Source organism: Amorphotheca resinae (assembly GCF_003019875.1).
Source record: "Amorphotheca resinae ATCC 22711 unplaced genomic scaffold M430scaffold_6, whole genome shotgun sequence".
Taxonomy (NCBI): domain Eukaryota; kingdom Fungi; phylum Ascomycota; class Leotiomycetes; order Helotiales; family Amorphothecaceae; genus Amorphotheca; species Amorphotheca resinae.
Genome location: NW_020194476.1, coordinates 1561488 through 1581375, shown reverse-complemented (window position 1 = coordinate 1581375; position 19888 = coordinate 1561488). Strand labels below are relative to the sequence as shown.

Below are 19888 nucleotides of genomic sequence, written 5' to 3'. Positions count from 1 at the left end.
CCTCGAACTTGAAAGGTGTTCTAGAGACGGACTCAACCGCAGACGACGACATTTCGCCCCACGACAGACGCTCCTTTACTATCTCTCGCCTTGAGATTCCTTCTCGCATTACGATCCAGCACTGAAGAACTGCGCGATTGGCCGAGCGCGACGGATAAATATGGATTCCATCGAGCCTGAGCAGACCCCCTTTGCGGCCGTGTCGGCGCAAACCTCCAAATTCACAAGAGTGAGTCGAGCATGCAAAGTGGACTGGCTCTTTATTTTGCGCTCTTTGTGGAGTTCAACAACTGACGGGTTGTTCGTAGCAATACCAAGCATGGCTTGACAAGTCAACTCCCTACGTACCGTATCGGTGGCTGAGCACATTTGCTCTTTTAATGCTCTTCTTCACCAGAATATTTGTGGCGCAAGGGTGGTATATAGGTATGCCTTACAGCTCAAAAGTGCGCTTTACAGGGCTAATGCTTTGGTCTGCAGTGGCATATTCCCTCGGGATCTATCTACTGAACCTCTTTCTCGCCTTCCTCCAACCCAAATTCGACCCCAGCAATGAAGCTATAGACAATGAAATGGAGGATGGCACAGCAGGTGGCCTCCCTACGAAACAGGACGAGGAATTTCGCCCCTTCATTCGCCGTCTTCCTGAATTCAAGTTCTGGCACTCAGCTACTCGAGCCATTGCTATCGCCTTCTTCTGCACTTGGTTTCCGATCTTTGACGTTCCAGTGTTCTGGCCTGTTCTCGTGGTATACTGGTTGATCTTGTTCGCCTTGACAAGTGAGTGCTCTCAATCAATGGGATGCGGGGTAAATGGGTACTAATGAGGGGACTAGTGCGGAGACAAATTCAACACATGATCAAATACCGATATGTGCCATTCACATTCGGAAAGGCGAGATACAACAAGAACAGCTCTTGAAGGAGACACCCCGGAGAAATAGGAAGATGCTTGGAATGAGGGTATGGGCAGTGATGTCGAGTTCACTTGTATAAAACTGTGAAAAACATACATCTGTATAGGCGACTCTTACTGCTCTTTAATGACACGTTCTCTGTTCTTGTTGCACCTAGGGATGGGAAATAAAGGTTGGGGCAGAGCTGGAAAGCTGGTCATGGATTATGTCGCAAAAGCCCCTTTCATAATCCCACAACTTTGTGAGCCTCGAATGCATTATGGGTGGCGTCACCGGGTGATGTTACGATAGAGCAAATTCACAATTTTTATCAATTAGAGTTGTCCTCTTTGATATCTCTTTCAGAAACCACTAGGGTGAACTGAGCATCATCTACTCATATCCAGTGCCTATCCTGTCAAGCCACCTTTCATACCTTCGGTCAGCTCAAGGATACTGAAAGACAAGTTAAGCGGCTTTGTCGTCATTGCGGAGTAAGTAAGATATGCGGCTTCAGATGTCGACGTTCAAAGAGGGTCCTACGGTTATAAAACTGTTGTTCGAACCGCTCTTGACGCGGTGGTCTTTTAGTTGCTCACGATGATATTGTACCTGAGGAGAGTTGCGATGGAACGGGACAAAGCAGAGGATGTGCCAGTTCGAAACTTCTAAGGTAGTTTTCTACGCATTCGTGCGCATTGAACATCTATGTTCAAGAACAAAGCAAGAGCCTAAAGCAAATTTCGTTTCCTGCTTCAGCCTGACGGGGGGCCATACGAAATAATGCTACCTGAGCCAGCCACTTTCACTGCGCAGTTAAGCTAATTGGTCGACGTACGCGCCTCAGAAATTCTGCATGCTGGTCCCGCTGCATTCCAACTCATTTATATAGCAACGAGCGTGAGTACTATCAAATAGAGTACTCAGATGGAATAGAGAGCCAGATGGAATAGAGTACTCAGATGGCTCAGAGACATGGTTGCGCTACTGCAGACCAGTCACGGCATCAAGGCTAAAGGTGTTAGTTAGCCGGCTTGCGTACCGTTGTATAAGGTAGTGAGATAGTCGCCTTATTAGGTAGGAACCGTACAAGTTCTACTCTAATTCTGCGTGAAGCTTTGATGTGATGGACTTGAGCTGCATATATGTGGGAGCCACTACGCCGTCGCCAGGTAATAGGCAAGCGCGCGCTTGCGATACCAAATGTCGTCTCGGTCCGAGCCGGAAACCACCTAAATGACTAGGGACAAGTGATTAGTTAACTTCAGCCTCTGAGTCTCCGACGCACATGGCATTTATCTCTCCATTTGTTCACCATTTGCCATCCAATGAAGCTAAGAAGCATGAGGATACCGAAGGAGCTGGCATATTACGTGTAGTCGTGGTTGAACAAGCTTCAGCAGAGCTTGAAGCGGGTACTGTAACAAGGAAGTCTCGCTTCCGCAGGCAGCATGTCAGAACAGGACGGTTCAAGTGGGCAGACGAAGCGTGGATAGAGCCTGGTGGAGGTGGGATAGAGTCAACCGCTTCAAATCATCGACTCCACATTTGTCCGCCAAGACATAGAGTGAAGCATGAGCTAGAAGCGCTTTGCTATTGTTCTGTATAGGGCTATCGATTGTTGTAGGCTCGCAGGCGCTTACAAATATCGTGGATATGAGATTTTTGATCTGAAGTGGCATTGAGATGAGCATTCTATTCCTAGAAACATGTAGGCAACTCGCACGGATCGCCGTCCATCTCAAGGACTCACGCAGATACAATCCTATACAGGGTCGGAGTTCAGCAAAGTGTAGGCACAGCAACTTTGCAGCCCAGTCGATTGCACAAGGCGGTAATATCGAGGTCCAGTAGACGAATACCTAATCACGAATACATGGTTTGAGGCATCTCGTTTCTCTTATTTTTGTTTGCCTTTTCTTCACCTACAAATGGCAAAAAAAGGGTCCTAATGATGAAAAATTGAGTCATTATTTCCATAAATCAAGCGTAAAAGTCAACACATTCATTTATCCAAGAAAATAAACGGAAAGACGCGAAGAAGTTGGAATTACTAACCGGCACTATTCATGAAAATCCACAGCATCAACTGTCAATTCAGGAAGCCTCGTGTATTGACGAAGGTATTCCAGGTATTCCCGGCCACTTTTGTTCTCTTCAAGAGCAGTAAGCAGATAAGTCAAGATCTCCATTCTTGCCACTACGGTATTTGATCTCGATCTTACGCTGACCTGGGAAATGCACCAAAAGACTATTCGAACCGAGGTAGAAATTCAGGGAATCGAGGACTGCTGCTTTGCTGATCTTGCTCGTGTGAAAGATCGTTAGTACAACTGCTTGGCCAGCTGGTCAGTGAGTACGGGGAGCTGTAACCTCTGGCTGGATTTCGTCTAGAAGCGATGCGGAGGTGATGGAGGCTTCTTCGGCTTCTTGTGCAGACTTTTGGTTTGGCTTCTCCTCGAGCCCTTTTTGGATTCTCCTGAACAACCTCAGGCCCGGGCTTTAGGACCATGGATGGGGAGAGTGTATGCATTGACCAATGAGAGCAAAGAGTGGGTGTTAGACCTACCTGACTTATGCATTCAGACTTGAAGTGAATTGGACAATAGGTAGAACAATAGGTAGTTCGGTTGGTTGACTGGAGCAAGTTCAGCCTCGTCGGAAAAAGCGACGCTAGTGCTGGCAGTTCGCGCTACGACCACCTCGCGACAACTTTGGCATATCCAACTTGACATTCCTAACGCCAACTCAAGAGACGCCCTCCAACAATAAGATGGCATCCTCCTCATCCCGGAGCGTTGAGCGCACGATTCATCAAGACTATATCGCACGAATTCGATACTCCAATGCCTTACCACCTCCCCCAAATCCCCCGAAGCTCCTCGACATCCCCAATACCGGTCTTGCGAGCGGCCAATACACAACGCCTGGGTTTGCATCGCGACTTGCGCGAGAACAACCGCTCAATATTGAAGCAGATGCAGAGCTTGGAATGCCATTAGATCTGGTGGGCATGCCAGGAATCTTTGATGGCGATGAGAGTTGTAAGTGAAGAATTGTTCGCTCAGATGTTTGCGCAAACACTCATATCTGCTTCTATAGCCATCCAAGCTCCGTTACATCCACCAGCTCCTCATCCTCATGACCGTGCACTACTTCGACCATTATCAACCCTCGGCAAGCCCAAGTTCTCGGACTCTGGTGTCTCCTTCCTTCGACGTACTGAATACATCTCATCCTACACATCAAAATCGCGCTTTGAGTCTACTACATCAAGATCCTTGATTGACAATACTGGACATCGCTTTAAGCGGCCCCCAACAAACGTCGATAAGGAATCACCTGAATTCATTAAGAACCAGGTTGAGAAGAGTTTCGAAGTAGCCGCAGATAACCTGAAGGGGACCAAGACAATTCGACACCCCTCAAACCCAAATCTGAAGCTTCAGGCTTCTTACCCTCTTCTACCTGACCTCGATGCATTCACTGATGCTGGAGGATATATCACAATCAAATTCTTGACCAATCCGGTACCTCCAAGCTCAACTTATGACGTCCGTCTCGAACACAGCTTGTTACGGCCGGTACCGCCAACGGAGGAGGAGCAAATGGCAAAAGATGCAGCCAAACAAGCACACGAGCTTGACCCAGAGCGGAACCCTCCTCCCGATGAGACTATTGAATACGAATTCTTCCTTACCGAGACGCCTGAAGAAGCCTCGAAGTTCAAGCGGAAATTCGACGCATTAGATTCGGAGAAAGATGAGGAAGCGCTCTATACCAGCACGAACGGCAGTGGCAATGGTTGTTTCCGCTTCAAGAGAATCCGTGCTTATGAGAGCGCTTCTCAGACGGGATCAGTTCACGACAAGTACGACGACGAGGTGATGATTGCTATTCATGACGGGTCCGACGGTCTTCACCAAAAAGCCGCGTATTACTACCCTATTCTCCAAAGGACCGCGATCCGTCCACAGAGGACAAAAAATATCCACAAGCACCGGCTTGGGCTTACGAATCCGGACGAGGAAGAGAAGAAAACAGATTTCGTGGATATGCGGGTTGAGGATCCTACGGATGACATGAAAGCCGCAAGGGATATCTACAGGGAATACCCGTATGGGAAGGAAGATGCACAAGACGATGAAGATGATGATGCGAATGGTGAAGTGAATGGGAACGATAAGGGATCACAGAGCCCGGAGCCGAAAGATGATTGAAGATCCGGCGATGACGCGGTGGTCTGTTAATACATGAAGCTATTGGGGGATTCGGTAAGGGCATAGCACCCGGCGTTATTGATTGCTCTCTGCATTGTATTATACAACAGCAAAATGGGGACCAAAATGAAAAGTGATTCCAGAACTTGGTCTTCGCGAGATGTGTTGACCTCGATGGTTGAGCCAACAAGCAATAACCTGATATCCGATAAGTTGAGGAATTCCTACCAATCGAGTACTCGCACAAGATGTGCCGGGATTCATAGCCATTCCCGCGCTGCTCCTACTCTTTACATGCGTACCTGCATCTTATTCCCGTTCCTCTTACCCCCCACAGAAATCAAGCAGCTGCTTCTACAGTACATGCGCCCCTTTCTATCTCGCTTAAACTCCGCGTCAGGAGGAGTATCGTTTACGCATATTATGTCTTGTGGCGTTTCTTCTAAAGAAAATATCAGATACGGAATATGGGATTCAATCAGGATATGGATGGATAAATCATATCTGGTTTTTGATATCAAGTGCATATTGATAGATGAGAGGTTTAGTTACTCCAGCTTAGTCTTTTAGGAGGTGGTGAAAAAAGCGGAAATGCAGAAAAGGAAATCCAAACACTTAGTAGTTTTCATATTCAGAAAAGAATGATACACCCAGAACGAGCATCTAGGGGAAGAGGCTTCTGCAAGACTCTGAGTTTTCATTTCCTGGTTCTTGGGGACTTTTTAGATTGCGAAGTGTGGAAGGAGAAATCGAGGACTTGGCGTTTTTAGGGGGTCCTTTGGCTTCTATTGAGCTATAGCAGCCAACAGTTTGGGGATAATATTGATCCGCTTGCCAACAATTACTCTTCCAAAGATGAAGGTTGTGATTGATCTCCGTAAAATGCTTTCCCATACTTGCATGTAATTGTCCGTTCTGAGCCAGAAACTGAAGTTGGGTACGGAAAAGTTTCGAACACAACTCAACGTACAAGCCGCACCACCAGTGTGCAAGCGGCACATAACAACGAAGGGTCAGCACAACCACCTTCGTGCAATATTGTTTTCTAAAATGTCAGAGATGATTAATGAATCGAAAGAGGATGAGAATAGGAGTTTTTATTGATTCACTGTTGTCTCTTTGAATAGAGTAGCCTCCTTGAAGCTCTCTTTCTCAAAGCTTGATATCAAGTGCCAGACAACTCTCTTCAAACACCCCATCAGTACCAAGGCTTTGGAAGAGGATCATAGCGGCGGAGCGGCAGCTTTGTCGCTACTGCTCTACTGCTCTGATCTCTCCAATTCGCCTCGTCCTCCACGCCACATCCCTTCGAGTCAACAGCCTCTCTTACCCAGTTGTCCCGCCGAGCTATATCTCAGGAGTAGTGTTTCACTGTCCCCGTCGCCGCTCTTCGAGATCTTGCTGCCAAGCTGCAATACTCGGCAGTTTCTTTCTCCCGGGGACACGAAATCTGCTCCTTGGGCCTGTCAAGATCCCGAGACGATCCTCTATCACCTTCCAGGGATCTTCTTCTTTCTTTCTTTCTTTCTTCCTTCCTTTCTTTCCTCGCTGTGAATTATGGCGGTTATCACAGTAATCACCTACGATTCCACAACCTTCGTCACATCTGTTTCTATCATCATAATAACCCCTCCACCCGTGCACGTCAGCACAACATGGACCATCGACGTGTATCCCGAGGGCAGCACGACGTTGCTAGTAACAGAGTCGAACGTTATCAATTCCACCCCGAGTCCGTCTCGGTCTACATCAACGTACGTTCTCTAGTTGCTGCTTCCCCATGGAGGATTCAAGAGACTGACTTGAGCCCCTTGTAGAACGGTAGCCAGATCGACGTCTTCGGACTTCGTGACGGTTAGCGATACCTCGAGGGCGTCTAGCACCGAGAGCCCATCGGCGAGCTCCAGCTTGACGATGTCTCGAACTCAATCGATAGAGAGCACAACAGCAAGTACGAGCTTGAGTCTGTCTCCGACTCAATCAATAACGAGCACATCCGCAAGTACGAGCTTGAATCCGTCTCCAACCCAGTCACTAGAGAGCACATCCGGAAGCACGAGCTTGAGTCTGTCTCCAACTCAGTCAACGGCAGCCAATAATACCATCGTGCACCAATCGACCGCTTCCAAGACCACGGCCATCGTCGTCGGAGTGCTTGTCCCGCTGGTAGTCATTCTCATAGGATGCATAGCTTTCTTCATCTGGAGAGCTCGACGCAAATCCTCAAAGGATACCGGAGGGTACCCGATGGTAGGCGGTCTTGCTACGGCGGAGGGAGGTAGATCAATTTGCAACGAAGCAGCGGCCGAGGCCCCTCGACAACAAGAGACAACCCAAGAAGCCGAAGAGATCAATGATCCTCCCCCTCCGCCAATCCCGCCCCGCTCGCCATTTCGAATCCCCGGCTATCAGCCACCACGGCCCGAAAGACCAGCTTCCATATCCGAGTCTGTGCTCGAGGTTATGCGGAGTTTATCTCCAGGCGGGGACGAGGCGGAGGAGGGGATCGCGAGAGACATGCCTTCACCACGACCAGATGCTGACAGTCCCGCCGGGGAACGAACCCAGACGTACGATGGGACACGGAAAGTATTCTACGAGACCGCTCTAAACAATCATCTTCCCTTTGACCAGCTCGCGCGGCCCTCTCTCCGAATTTCCAAGCCGCAGGGCCCTGATCCGGGAAGAGCGCTCACGCCCGAACCTCTGCGAATCGTCAAGAGGAGTGCTTCTACTGCCGCCCCAACCACGCTGCCAAGAGGGAGAGGTGAAGCTTCGCGCACGGTTCGCTCTGATCCCCTGGTGATGAATAACTGGACATATATGAGCGAGCGAGGCCTCGATGAAGGGGATGATCAGAGTACCATACAAGAAGAAGAGTCGATTGACGAGGAGACGCTCAACAGACAGAGAGAAAACACGCTGAATTACCTGGAAGGCGTGCTCCCCATGAGTCCGCCCGCCAGCTATAGAAGAGCTAGCTCGGTGTATAGTAGAGATCAATGGGGAGTGCCTTCGGTTGTTCAGCCTTCCGTCGTTGAGGAGGCTGAGAGCTCGCAAATGGCTATCGATCGAGCGGATAGGGCACGTGCGGAGAGGGATCGTGCGGTAAGGGAGCGTGCGGATAGGGAACGGGCGGCGAGGGAGAGGATGCAGGAGATGATGGAAGAGAGGTTGGAAGAGAGGAGAGATCCGAGGGACAAGGAAAAGGGTGGTGATAGATCGGACTTTGAATGGGACTGGCTTTGATTGCTGGGTGGAAGGGTAGTAGTATCGCTCATACAGCATCTCAGAAGGGGATGTGATATCACACTGGTAATTCGAATAGGCCGAGTACGTCTGGCTGCTCGTAATACATGGATAAGCCAACAACGGCCCCGAGTGCAAAAACCCGAATCCCTGGGTCTTGTTACACTTGTGAACATTCTGGAAAGTTGTGAGGAATGGATATGAGACAGGCTTGAGATTCGGTAGCGTAAGGTACTTGCAGCCAGAGAATATGAAAGCACTTGCAAGGTCTTCCCAACGGTCCTCTGAACTGCCATGCCTCCCTTATTACTGGTCTCTCAACCCCGACAGCATCGAGTTTGGTTGCAGTCTCTCACATGCTTGAGGCCCGAGGAAGAGAAGCAGAGCTGGTCGCACCATGTGATGAGTCTTTGCTCCATTGGAACCGCTATCAACCCTATAATCCCATTGCCATATATAAACCAGAATTAAATCAGTCTAGGGACGAAGATCTACAACAACAGATACCGAGAAGGAAGTTGAAGGATTGCCCTCGCACACTTTCACGTCGCTCTCAAACGAAGGAAGAAGACGTCGTCTTCTCGAGGGATGTGCTGTGGAGCCAGTCCACAGCGATCACTTACTTCACCTGTGATCTTCTCCATTATTGTGTCAGGCACTCTCTATAACTAGGGAGTATATCTTCTTCTAATAATAAAACTTGAAGAGAAGCCGTGACAAAAATAGGTAGAAGGGAGAGAATCACGTGCGGTAGAATAGGGGCTGAGCCACCGCTGAGCCGCTGAACTGTGCGCCTTTACCCAGCGCTTCGACCAGCTTCTTCCCTGCCCGCGGCGTTGGGTTGGTTTGTGATGCGGTATCTTGAAGGCTACTGTACCGCTGCATCCCGGATTCTTCACACCGCAATCCGATCGCCCCGCTGCTCCATAACTCTCATACAGAAGAGCCCAGTCTTTTTTTTTTTTCTTTTTTTCTTTTCTATCCTGCACAGCCTGGGGGGCCGTGAGCGAGGGGACGGACGAGTCGGGGTTTTGGGCAATTTTGAACAAATTTGCCTTGTTCATGCGTGCCCCTGACTAACGAGGAATCTGGAGTCTGGACTGAGCGTGTTGTGTACGGAATACCTGAGATCCGGCCCAATGTATGTGCGGGAGATTGTACACAGTACGCAGCCCGTACGCAATCCCTAATATGCTTATAGTAGGTGATATACCCCATATGTACTCCTATGTGTAACAGTGGTCTGTCGTGGGGATTACAGTCCAGAACCACACACTCGTTTGTCCCATTCGTCGCTTCGGCGCAGGGGTTCAGGGGCTCAGCTCTGTTTGCATATGGCTTTTGTTTCATCGAGCCCTCACAAACACACGCCCAATAAGACCGGCCCGTGTCCCTTTCTGCATATCCCTGCGTCTGTCCGCTCCAGCGCCGCCTGGCTACCCCGAGAGCTTAACCACGAGCTAGAACGCCCGGCTGCCCAATCAGACCGCGCGGTGGCCCTGCTGCAATTGTTTCACCTGCGGCTACATGGGACTCTTAGACTCTACGGCCCGATACGGACTAGCGAGCAAGATACCTGCGTAGTCGCACTGGGGTCCCCTACACAGCCGTGCGCGCCTCTTCGTCGCCTCCTGGATGCATATGTAGTTCTTCTACCCCCAAGAGCTACCTCGCTCCTTCAACATCCTCCTGTTCTTCTACTTAAATTCCTTCGTCGCTGTGTCGTCGTTGATTCATTCCTTTTTGCTCCGTCTTTTGCAATTCACATTCCCTTCTTCTTCTGCTGAGCCAGAGATATCTCGCGTTCCGAGCCTCTTCCCGAACCCCACTCCGCCCGCGTCTGCCCGCCGCCCATTTTTCCCACAGCTGACTCGAGCCCGCTATCGAATTGTCCGGTACAACGCCAGGGACTTTTCGTCCACGTTCCTTTCCAGACTTGGCTTGACCTTGGACACCGCGTGAAGAAAACACCGGGAGGTCCCCAACTCAGGCTACCCAGCCTCACCGATAAGGCTCCCGCCTCAAATGATCTTGTGGGAATAGCATCTCCAACCTCACAACCCTCGAAGAAGTCGTTCCTTATTTTTCCAAAGGCTGGGCCTTTATTTTACACGGTAGCACCGTTCAGGATCATTCTTAAAAAGCGCAAGGCTTTCCCTAGAATTTCCCTCAATTCTTCCTCCAGATCCAATATCAAAAATGCGCAATTCCTTGCCAGCGGCCTTGATGGCCATACTCCTCCTCTCAAACCCTATATCCGCTCGACGACATAAACGGACAGATGTGTGCGAGGCACCCACCGTTATCATGGTTACAGTAACCGCGGATGCGAGCGCTCCTTCAGACGTGTCGGTGTCGGCCGCTGAGAACACTGGCGCAAAGGTCGAGGTCGCCGCACCCACAGTGACGGTGAGCACGTCAACACCTCTCCCATACCCAGGGGATGTCCTCCAAGAAGGTAGCAGCGGCGCCGTTGAGGCCACTGCACCAACCGTGGTCATGAGCACCGTCACTGTCCTTCCCATGCCAGTAGGCACCGTCTCTGGTGTCTTCTACCCCGGAGTCGCAACTGGCAGTGGATATGCTTACCCCACTGGCCACCACCATCACCATCACCACCCCAACAGCACTCATGCCAATGGGACTTATGGCCATGGCACTGGATTTCCCGGTACTGGTTCCTCGTCATTTGCCTCCCAAACCACAGCATCTTCAGCAAACTCAACTGCATTTTCAACCGTCCCTTCAGCGACGCCAACTACGTTTTCAACTGTCTCCTCGACGACCTCGTCTACCTCAACGTCCACCTCTTGGACGCCGTCTTCTACTTGGAAGCCATCTTCCACTTGGAAGCCGTCTTCCACTTGGACGACGTCTTCCACCTCTTCATCTTTCTCTTCAACTTCGACCAGCACTTCAGTCTGGTGGTCTAGCAGCCCAGCCTGGTCTAGCAGCTCCTCAACACCAACTCCGACTCCTACAAGCACCGGCATTCCCTTCCTCCGGGGAGTCAACTTGGGAGGATGGCTAGTCCTTGAATCATGGATGGACTCCGATGTATTCACTGGTCAATTCTCCAGCGCTTCTGACCAGTGGTCCTTCGATTCCTTACCCGGCGCAAAGGAGGCGCTGGAACAACACTGGTCTACCTTCATCACGGAATCCGACATTCAGACCCTTGCATCAGCCGGAATCAATGCTCTTCGTATTCCTATCGGATATTGGGCCTATGACAACACCAACACGCCGTATATTCAAGGCGCTGATCAATACCTCGAGCAGGCTATTGAATGGGCGAGAACCTATGGTATGAAGGTCTGGATTGATTGTCATGGTTCTCCTGGAAGCCAGAACGGATTTGATAACTCCGGCCACGCTGGAAACGTCGCGTGGCAGGAGAGCAACAACTTGCAGCAGTCGATCTCCGTCCTCAAGACCATGGCCGCCAAATATGGGGCCATGCAATATGCCGATGTAGTGGTCGGACTCGAACTCACCAACGAGCCCATCAGCTGGGGTAACAACCAGTTCTCCGTCACTCAGTCCTGGGCCCAAGAAGCATACTCCGCAGTCAAAGCCGAAGTGGCAAACGAGAACCTCGTGATTGTCATGCACGATTCCTTCCAAGGCCCTCTTGCCTGGACATCCATCGCCGAAGAACTGATCAGTGGCGGCGCAAAGAACTTCGGTGTGGATACGCATCTGTACCAGGTGTACAGCGACTCAGACAATTCCCTTACGCAAGAGCAGCACATCACCGAAGCCTGCGGCTGGGCAGCCAACCTCGCGACCGCCAACGCCATCATGCCAACCTATGTAGGCGAATGGTCCCCCGCGACCAACATCTGCGTCAACCCCGACGGCTCGACGACCGCGGGATACAGCTGCTCGGTCTCGGGGTGCCAGTGCCAAACGGGCGACATCTCGGGCTGGAACAGCAACATGATCGAGCAGGTGCGCCGCTACGTCGAGGCACAGATGGACGTCTTCGAATCCAGCACCAGCGGCTACTTCGTGTGGGCGGCCAAGGGCCCCGGCGGCTGGGGCTTCCTGAACGGCCTCCAGAACGGCGCCATCCCGAACCCCGTCACCAGCCGCAAGTACCCTGGACAGTGCGGGACTGCCAGCCGGCGATCGACAAGAGGCTCGTTGGGCGCGACGCCGGAGATGTTCTAGAAGTTGTGCGATGCGACGAGACGAGGAGAGAAGAGAAAGAGAAGAGAGAGAGAGACAGAGGAAAACTTACTTTCGTGATACCCATAAACTTTACTTTCTAGACTTGCATGGCTTTGGCGTGGCATCGCCTGGCAGGAGCTGGTCTTGACTGCTTTTGCCAAAGCCATTTTTTTTCACACAAAAAACGACGACCTGGCGTTACTGTACATAGATTTTTCACCTTAACTGTAAATGCATAAAGAGACGCTATAGATAGCATACACACATCATCCATCATCTATCGGACTTCGCGGAGTTGTGTGAGCGAACGAGGTGATGTTGAGTGGGCGAGATGAGGTAAGATAAGGGCGATGGATTTTGTTGCACATCGCAGCCTGCGATTTACACTGAATTACTCACATCATCTCAGTAATTGGAGCTTTTATTAGGGAGGTGGAGGCCGGAGTACTGTAGTTCTGCTTCTTCAGCGTAATTGCCGCTAATTAGCGACCGTAACATAAATCGGATTCCGACGAAGCCGCTTGCCACTTGCTACCTAAGGTACCTTTAGCAAGTAGCATTTGGATACTAAGGTAGTCAGGAAGGAGTGTGAGAATCCTGTGGTCGTATTCGACCAAGTGCTAATATCACAAAGTATCAGGACTTATCATATTCATTCAAGTCAAATTGATATTAATTATAATATACAGTGCATCTTATCATCAGACTTAATCTCCTCCAAGTCTGTGCCCTGATCCCCTGTTTCTCCAAGACTCTGGCAAGACATTGCCGGCAGAAGAGCCGGAAGCTGAAGCCGATCCAGTAGGGGCCGAGGCAGTGGTATGGTTGTCCAAGACCATGGACCACCTCTTGACAAAGTCGGGTGCTGGAAGCAGGTTTCTCCCGCCACCAAACGTTGGCCAGATACGGGTCAGGAAATCATGCAGATGGGCAGCAATGAGGCCCGTACCTTGGATTATTGCTGCATCCAGCCCTGACGTTACAAGTGTCACAAGAATCATTGCGAATGGGAGCCACGGTGCCGGCATTGTGATGAAGAAGAGATTTGCCTTCTGGCCGCGGTCGTCTTGGCTGGACGTGTACACAAAGGCAAGTATCAGGGCCTCGGTAAACATATACCCTCCAGTGAAGAGCACATTTAAGCCCTATTCGAATTTGTTAGATGATTGCAAGCCCTTGGGAGACTTTTTCACCAAACAAGATAGCTTTGACTATTTAATGAAATGTAGGGAGCCACAACCACCCGAGCGAAGTTGAAGAATCGACACAGGTTTTCTCAAAGGAACTTCCCACCATGCCTACACCGCGAACTGGCCCTTTTGGATTGATTGCGAATGATGGGCCAGCCGAAGAGCAGGGGTAATCTTCCTCATTTCCAGGAACCGCGATAGTTGGGAGAATTGCACTATGCGGGCAGATAATGTGAGGTGTAAATGAAATGGTATGCAGAACAGAACGAAAAAAGAAAAGAAAAGAAAAGTGCCTACCAAGATTGTGACCCAGAGGAACGCAACATATGTAAAGAACTCCCCTGGTTTAGAGAACCTAGGAGATGACGTCTCAAGCTTGCTCCCGTGTGTGTACACTATACACTGAGTCAGAAAACCACTTCCGAGTGGTGCCGCCAGGACTCGCAGTACTGACAGAAGTATGTGTCGAAGAGGATTCCAAGCTTTGGACCTGTTATGAGAAACGACGTAAAGATACGCCATAACTGATACGGGGACTCCTGCAGATATGGAATATAGAAGACAACATATCTAATAGGCAGGATGGAGGTATGGACCAAGATGGAGAGAGTCAAGAGAGCAGCCGTCAAAGTCCTATACTAGATCCGTCAGCATCAGCATCATATGATGTGATGGAAGCTGCTATGGGACGGACGTACCTAGAGAGAGGAGGAGCATGCCAGAACATATCCATGGCAGTAGCAGACATGATGGAATCGAGAGTCGTTACAAAGCTTTGCAACGAAGCTTTGAAAGCTTGCGGAGTGGAATTTGGAAGAAGGAATTTTATTGAGAGTTGTTCTTTCGGAAGGAAATATACCAGCCGCATCGCTTAGATTTAGGGCCAATATTAGCGAATTTGATATAGACACCCAAATATATTGTTCTATTTACGTCGGTGTCTTATTATACCTCGTCGGAGAAACCTCGTTCTATTGCTCAACGCACACCGTCGAAACTCCCAACTTCCCAAGTTCCCAACCCACAGGACGGCCGAAGGTCCACCAGAATAATTTTCGAGTTGACTCGTTCGACGAGGGGTAGATCTTCTAGAAAACAATTGTACAAGAACTCATCACTGGCTCCCCTCCCTCAACATCAATTGTTCGTCATATTAGCAGACCAGTACTGTACAGGTCCCCGTGAACGTTTTGCGGGGGTCAACACCAATGATGAGTGAACGAAATTGACGGAACTCTCTCGTTATTTCCAGCGCTTTATAATACTTACGTTCGTGTGAGAGTCTCGTTCGTCTCGTAAACACCAACTCATTCCAATCCAGAAATGAAGCGTTGAATAACGTTGAATGAGACTGCAATAAGCGGCTTCGTAATCCGTCCAGAATATCTGAAGGACACAACCTCATCCGTACACGATTGCACTGGTAAGAGACTCCCAAATTCTTGAAATATCACGTGGACTGACCAGTCCCAGGCTTCTTCCTGTCAATGCGATGGGTGTGATGTGAATATTGCCATCGAGATAGATAAACCCGCCAAACAGCATGACAACGAAGTCCCCTCCATATCTTTGTTAGCCCACGCCTGCTCGCTATCGATTATCGGTTTATGTGCTCATCGTTAGAAGCATAGAAGTGGCTGTAGGGAAAACCATTCGGAGTTTCAACTTTGCGTTGAACCAACGTGTCGGCAAGCTTTGCGACCTATCTCTCATCCCCTAGTAAAAGTCTCTTTCAAGTGCGGGTGCTATTAGCCCTCTACAACGATGAGAATCGGTTGTCTTCAGGTATGTGAACTGCCAACTGAGAGCCCCCTCTAGTCCTGACATAAGATATAGTTTGCCCCTCAGGTCGGGGACGTCGAGAACAATCTGAACCGGGCAGATGCCGTTCTTGCCAAGGCGAATCCCAAGGACTTAGATCTTTTGGTCTTGCCGGAGATGGCATTCTCTGGTAAGTCTGAACACACCATATTTTTACGTTGTTACTGGAATATTGGAGCTTCTTCACGGTCAAATTGAACTAGTCGGCTCTTTTTGAATGAAGGAGCAGAGAAGATACGATCCAGAACGAGTCATCTTACTGCTCAAAAGGAATCCTGCTAATAATCTCAGGGTACAACTTCAAGTCACTGCAGCATATTACACCATACCTTGAACCGACCACTTCTGGGACCACTTCAATCTGGGCTAAAGCTACTGCTTCGAAGTATGACTGCGTAGTTGCTGTTGGATATCCTGAGAAGGTCGATTCGAAACCACCAGAGTACTACAACGCAGCTATAATAGCCAACTCCAATGGAGAAACTGTCGCTAATTACAGAAAATCTTTCTTATATTACACTGACGAGACGTGGGCCCTGGAAGGTCCTGGTTTCTTTAACGGTGAGATAGAAGGACTGGGGAACACAGCAATGGGGATTTGTGAGTAGCCGACCATGAGTTGAAGCATACACATTCATATTTGATACCCTAACAATTGAGCATTTGCTGACTGGAAATCCTTAGGCATGGATTTGAAGTAAGTTGGGCTCAACAACCCATGTTCTTAAACTCGACTGACTGAGTCCCAAGTCCATATAAATTCCAAACACCCTGGAATACCTGTGAATTTGCCAATCACGTTCTTAATAAGAAGGCTAACCTTGTGGTTATGTCTATGGCCTGGCTTACACATGAGGACGCCCAATCTTTCCACCGAATTCCGGATGAGCCGGATATGGAAACTTTGACATATTGGCTAGCAAGGCTCGAACCTATCATCCGAAAGAATACCGAAGGCGAAGTTATTGTTGTTCTTGCCAATCGAACCGGAGTCGAAGAGGAGACTGTCTACGCAGGCACTAGTTGTGTTTTGGGTATTCACCAGGGGGAGGTGACAGTGTATGGCGTACTAGGACGAGGCGAGAAAGAACTCCTAGTTGTCGACACCGATGAGCCTTCACAAACCAACCTCGTCTTCCGACTAAAGTCTGCTGATCCGAATACTTCGTCCCAGGGCCAAGAGAACAGCTAGAACTCTTGATGAAACTTTTGAATCAGGTGTCCCTGAACATAGTTCGAGGGCTCTACTTCTACCTAGGTAGCTTCTCTCACCTTCCAGATGTCAATTGCTAAAACGCGCGGATGACAAGTCGTACACGACGACTTTACGAAGAAGACCTGGTTCTGGCACCAGTGGTCTAGCGAAAGAGACACAAACGACCTAGAGAGTTAATGGATTCCACCTTCTGTCGGTGTTGTGAATCACGTGATGCTAATCATATCGCCATCAACCCCCCGGTCAACACTTTCGAGCTTGTCGTCAGTGCGATGTGCAACAAAACGCCCTAATATCATGTGATGCTAATCCTACTGCTGTTGAAACCGGCCCTCAGCAATATCAGGCTTACCATGAATGCGATATGCAACAAAACTTCTGTAGCACGGGTACAGTATCACGTGATTTGAACAGAGAAGAGGACTTTCACAGTTTAAAGGGCATCTGCATGATAGGTAGATAACGTGAATAATATATTCGGTTATTGGCCTCGTAAACATCTTCTTGGGAACTCTCAATCTTCGGTTCCCAATCTCCCTTGATATGCAAAACACACGTGATGACCCTATTTCGCATTTCGTCTCCCTTATCATTATCATCGTTCGGGATCCGGAATTCCATTTCCCATGAGTCTCAGCTCATCTACGAACAATAACTAATGGAAGTCCCAGTCTCCGTGGGCTTTCTTCTCCTTGCATATTGGCCCTTCCAGACAATGTCTCAACAGAAGCCGGTCTCAAGTGCCACACGCCCATATAACAGAGCAGTAAGTGGTCCTTTCGACCAGATATCGCTTTTCCAAATCGACGGTGACACGCCCGTCTCCACGGTTTGGCTTCCAACTAGAATCCGTATCACCATCTAACAGGCGCCGCAACAGCTCGAGGCATTGTGATAGTTGTACTGCGCAGGGCCTGAAGAGACACAATATGGATCGCGATGCACCTTGTCACGCTGCATGGGCCATTCACACCATACAGAGCATTCGCGGGCCGCCCGTCCTGCGGCCTTCCCCGGCAATTCTCGAATCCTGGAAAGGTGCACACAGTAGCATGCTCGTGGGAGCCCAAACGGTCCAATTAATTCGGCGGGCGCGGTCGTAGAGGGGCGGGCATGATCCGGAGCAAGCATCATGATCGCCAATCAAGCGGCGGCACGGCCTTGGCTGGGGTCTCTTGAGGGGTGAACGATTCCAACCGAGTTAGCCTTTTGTGATTGCACCCATGGTGCATGGTCCATGTGCAGGATCAAGAGGCGGATTTACGAGTGTGGTACAGAGAGTATATGTAAAGTGGCGTTCTCTCACCAAGTCTTTCGAGATTTGAGACTTGATGGTAGTGGTCCTGCTCGTTCATACCCCATGTTTCCACTCTTACCCCGAGGCGTCCAGACACTCTCGAAGACACATATCTAGCACGGTCGAAGGTTTCCTTGCTCGCAGTTTGTTGTCTTTGCCAACTGATCTCTTGGCTTGCGGGAGGGGCATAGGACCTTTGGGCTTATCGCTTGGCACCGACCTCGATAGGCACGGTGCACGGCGCGCCTCAAAAGGACAATGCGTTCCCTTTCACTTGCTCTCAGCCTTCTCCTCCCCACGCTCTCAAGGGCTTTGCTTGTGGTCCCGTCCTCTCCACAGTGTGCAGCACAATGCGGCAATGTTCTCTCTAGCACGAGCGGCGCGGAAATCACCTGCGATGATGCGGACTACGGGTCTGCTACGTACGGTGCAACATTCCAGTCCTGTCTAAGTTGCGAATTAAGCAGCACTTATTTCGATCCCAAGACAAACCAGTCGGATTTGCAAGCAGCTCTGTATAATTTTCGATATGCACTGGCGTGGTGCTTATTCGGTTTTGACAACAATACTGCTATTAGCGATACTCCTTGTCTAACGAGGTTTGAACCCCCCCCTTTTCTGAGCAGGAGAGAAAGGTTATTGACATGGCGTGTTTATAGCTTTTCCTGTGCTCCGCTGCAAGTTTCATTTGAGACTGATGGGCTCAATACGAGCGCCAGTCCCTACTCATACTGCCCAACTTACAATGGCATATCGGAACCCAAATGCTCTGCTTGCCTATCGGAGACAGGCCATAATAGCTACCTTTCCAATTGTAAGCCTTTCCCTCATCACTCGTTTCTGGGAAAACCTGGGGCGAGCTCGAATTTGTAGTATATTTTAGCTGACAACGATTCCCAGTCGTGACCATCCTGGAGGCAGCTTGTATCCAAGAGCCCGCTCTAGGGACTACCCTCTCCATCCAAGGCAGCCCCTTCTCCACTATTCCAGTCAATATCACAACACCCTCGCCGTCCTCTCTCCCCTACGATAACGGCTTCTCCAATGGCCTCTCGCTCGGAGCCAAGATCGGCATCTCCGTCGGTGCCATCATCTTCGTCCTCGTAACCTCAGGATGCTGCATCATCTGGAACGGCAAGCGTCGGCGCCGTCGTTACCTGGCCGAGAAGGCCCGCCTCAGCGGCTACGAGTGGAAGCCTCAACAGGGCAACATGTCGAGCATCAGCGGCGGCTCCGGCGGCTTCTTCGACAGCCCGCAGAGCCAGCGCCCCTTCGCCACAGCCTGGGGATACCCGACGTCTCCTGAGACGGCGCAGCGCGAGAAATTTAACTTCAGTCCGTACCAGAGCCAGCACGCGAGTCCGAGCACGCCGATCGTGGGACCTAGCAGAGCGCACGAGTGGCCGCGCGATAGGAAACCGCCGCTCTCGCCCGAGGAGGAGAGCCCCGAGATAATCGAGATGGTGGTCGGTGTTGGCGGTGGCGGCGGTGGCGGCGGCGGCGATGCGAAGGGCTGGATAGCTAATCCCGCACCTCTGTTACACCACCCAGGTGATGGGAGGTCTAACCTCACGGCAGAAGACGTGAAGTCGGGACGTGCGGTGTAGGGTATGCACACCTCGAATGCGTCCCTGCAGGCGGCTAGACGCTTCGGCTTGTATGGAGGAATTAATGATAATGGTGGCTACTCCCTGTCCGATGAAATCCTTTTTTTTTCTTATACTCGGTATATACCCTCATCTACTACGCGTGCGATCTCAAGACACGACGTAACTACTCCGCTGTCCATATCTCCCCATATTTCTCATTTCATGGATATTAAT

At 50.1% G+C, this 19888-nt stretch overlaps 7 protein-coding genes across 7 annotated transcripts; 6 read left to right on the top strand and 1 right to left on the bottom strand.

Moving 5' to 3' along the window:
* Window positions 1–25: 25 nt before the first annotated feature.
* Window positions 26–1122, top strand: M430DRAFT_121539 (hypothetical protein). Its single transcript, XM_024861807.1, has 4 exons — window positions 26–229; window positions 309–426; window positions 481–780; window positions 837–1122. Exons 1-4 carry the CDS (start codon window positions 161–163, stop codon window positions 920–922), a joined length of 573 nt encoding a protein of 190 aa, XP_024721091.1. The 5' UTR covers window positions 26–160; the 3' UTR covers window positions 923–1122.
* Window positions 1123–3630: 2508 nt separating this feature from the next.
* Window positions 3631–5206, top strand: M430DRAFT_140260 (hypothetical protein). The gene is made up of 2 exons (XM_024862656.1): window positions 3631–3940; window positions 3999–5206. The coding sequence occupies exons 1-2, from the start codon at window positions 3670–3672 to the stop codon at window positions 5114–5116; spliced, it is 1389 nt and encodes a 462-aa protein (XP_024721090.1). The 5' UTR covers window positions 3631–3669; the 3' UTR covers window positions 5117–5206.
* A 2967-nt stretch (window positions 5207–8173) lies between these two features.
* M430DRAFT_35167 (hypothetical protein) lies at window positions 8174–8483 on the top strand (the record flags this gene model as incomplete). Its single annotated transcript, XM_024866692.1, has 1 exon — window positions 8174–8483. The coding sequence occupies one exon, from the start codon at window positions 8177–8179 to the stop codon at window positions 8363–8365; it is 189 nt and encodes a 62-aa protein (XP_024721089.1). The 3' UTR covers window positions 8366–8483.
* A 2882-nt stretch (window positions 8484–11365) lies between these two features.
* Window positions 11366–12481, top strand: M430DRAFT_86661 (glycoside hydrolase family 5 protein; the record flags this gene model as incomplete). Its single annotated transcript, XM_024869636.1, has 1 exon — window positions 11366–12481. A coding segment is annotated over one exon (1116 nt), but the record flags the coding sequence as incomplete, so codon positions are not given.
* Window positions 12482–13198: 717 nt separating this feature from the next.
* M430DRAFT_35164 (hypothetical protein) lies at window positions 13199–14537 on the bottom strand. Its single transcript, XM_024866691.1, has 4 exons — window positions 14430–14537; window positions 14186–14364; window positions 14029–14126; window positions 13199–13686 (listed from the first exon to the last, which is right to left on the bottom strand). The coding sequence occupies exons 1-4, from the start codon at window positions 14477–14479 to the stop codon at window positions 13249–13251; spliced, it is 765 nt and encodes a 254-aa protein (XP_024721087.1). The 5' UTR covers window positions 14480–14537; the 3' UTR covers window positions 13199–13248.
* Window positions 14538–15383: 846 nt separating this feature from the next.
* On the top strand, window positions 15384–17225 carry M430DRAFT_66727 (hypothetical protein). Its single transcript, XM_024869240.1, has 5 exons — window positions 15384–15516; window positions 15568–15682; window positions 15844–16152; window positions 16237–16249; window positions 16303–17225. Exons 1-5 carry the CDS (start codon window positions 15496–15498, stop codon window positions 16742–16744), a joined length of 900 nt encoding a protein of 299 aa, XP_024721086.1. The 5' UTR covers window positions 15384–15495; the 3' UTR covers window positions 16745–17225.
* Window positions 17226–17891: 666 nt separating this feature from the next.
* Window positions 17892–19672, top strand: M430DRAFT_58844 (hypothetical protein; the record flags this gene model as incomplete). The annotated part of the gene is made up of 3 exons (XM_024868761.1): window positions 17892–18664; window positions 18725–18879; window positions 18966–19672. The coding sequence occupies exons 1-3, from the start codon at window positions 18324–18326 to the stop codon at window positions 19670–19672; spliced, it is 1203 nt and encodes a 400-aa protein (XP_024721085.1). The 5' UTR covers window positions 17892–18323.
* Between the last annotated feature and the right edge of the window lie 216 nt (window positions 19673–19888).

Bases quoted from the DNA above. Each gene is read 5' to 3' on its own strand.
- M430DRAFT_121539 (XM_024861807.1), top strand. From the start codon at position 161: ATGGATTCCATCGAGCCTGAGCAGACCCCCTTTGCGGCCGTGTCGGCG. The intron at 230-308 runs GTGAGTCGAGCA...GGTTGTTCGTAG, and splicing joins AAACCTCCAAATTCACAAGA to CAATACCAAGCATGGCTTGA. The intron at 781-836 runs GTGAGTGCTCTC...TGAGGGGACTAG, and splicing joins GATCTTGTTCGCCTTGACAA to TGCGGAGACAAATTCAACAC.
- M430DRAFT_140260 (XM_024862656.1), top strand. From the start codon at position 3,670: ATGGCATCCTCCTCATCCCGGAGCGTTGAGCGCACGATTCATCAAGAC. The intron at 3,941-3,998 runs GTAAGTGAAGAA...CTGCTTCTATAG, and splicing joins CTTTGATGGCGATGAGAGTT to CCATCCAAGCTCCGTTACAT.
- M430DRAFT_35164 (XM_024866691.1), bottom strand. From the start codon at position 14,479: ATGTCTGCTACTGCCATGGATATGTTCTGGCATGCTCCTCCTCTCTCT. The intron at 14,365-14,429 runs GTACGTCCGTCC...GATCTAGTATAG, and splicing joins CATGCTCCTCCTCTCTCTAG to GACTTTGACGGCTGCTCTCT. The intron at 13,687-14,028 runs GTAGGCACTTTT...AAATTCGAATAG, and splicing joins TCCTCTGGGTCACAATCTTG to GGCTTAAATGTGCTCTTCAC.
- M430DRAFT_66727 (XM_024869240.1), top strand. From the start codon at position 15,496: ATGAGAATCGGTTGTCTTCAG. The intron at 15,517-15,567 runs GTATGTGAACTG...CATAAGATATAG, and splicing joins TGAGAATCGGTTGTCTTCAG to TTTGCCCCTCAGGTCGGGGA. The intron at 15,683-15,843 runs GTAAGTCTGAAC...TAATAATCTCAG, and splicing joins GCCGGAGATGGCATTCTCTG to GGTACAACTTCAAGTCACTG.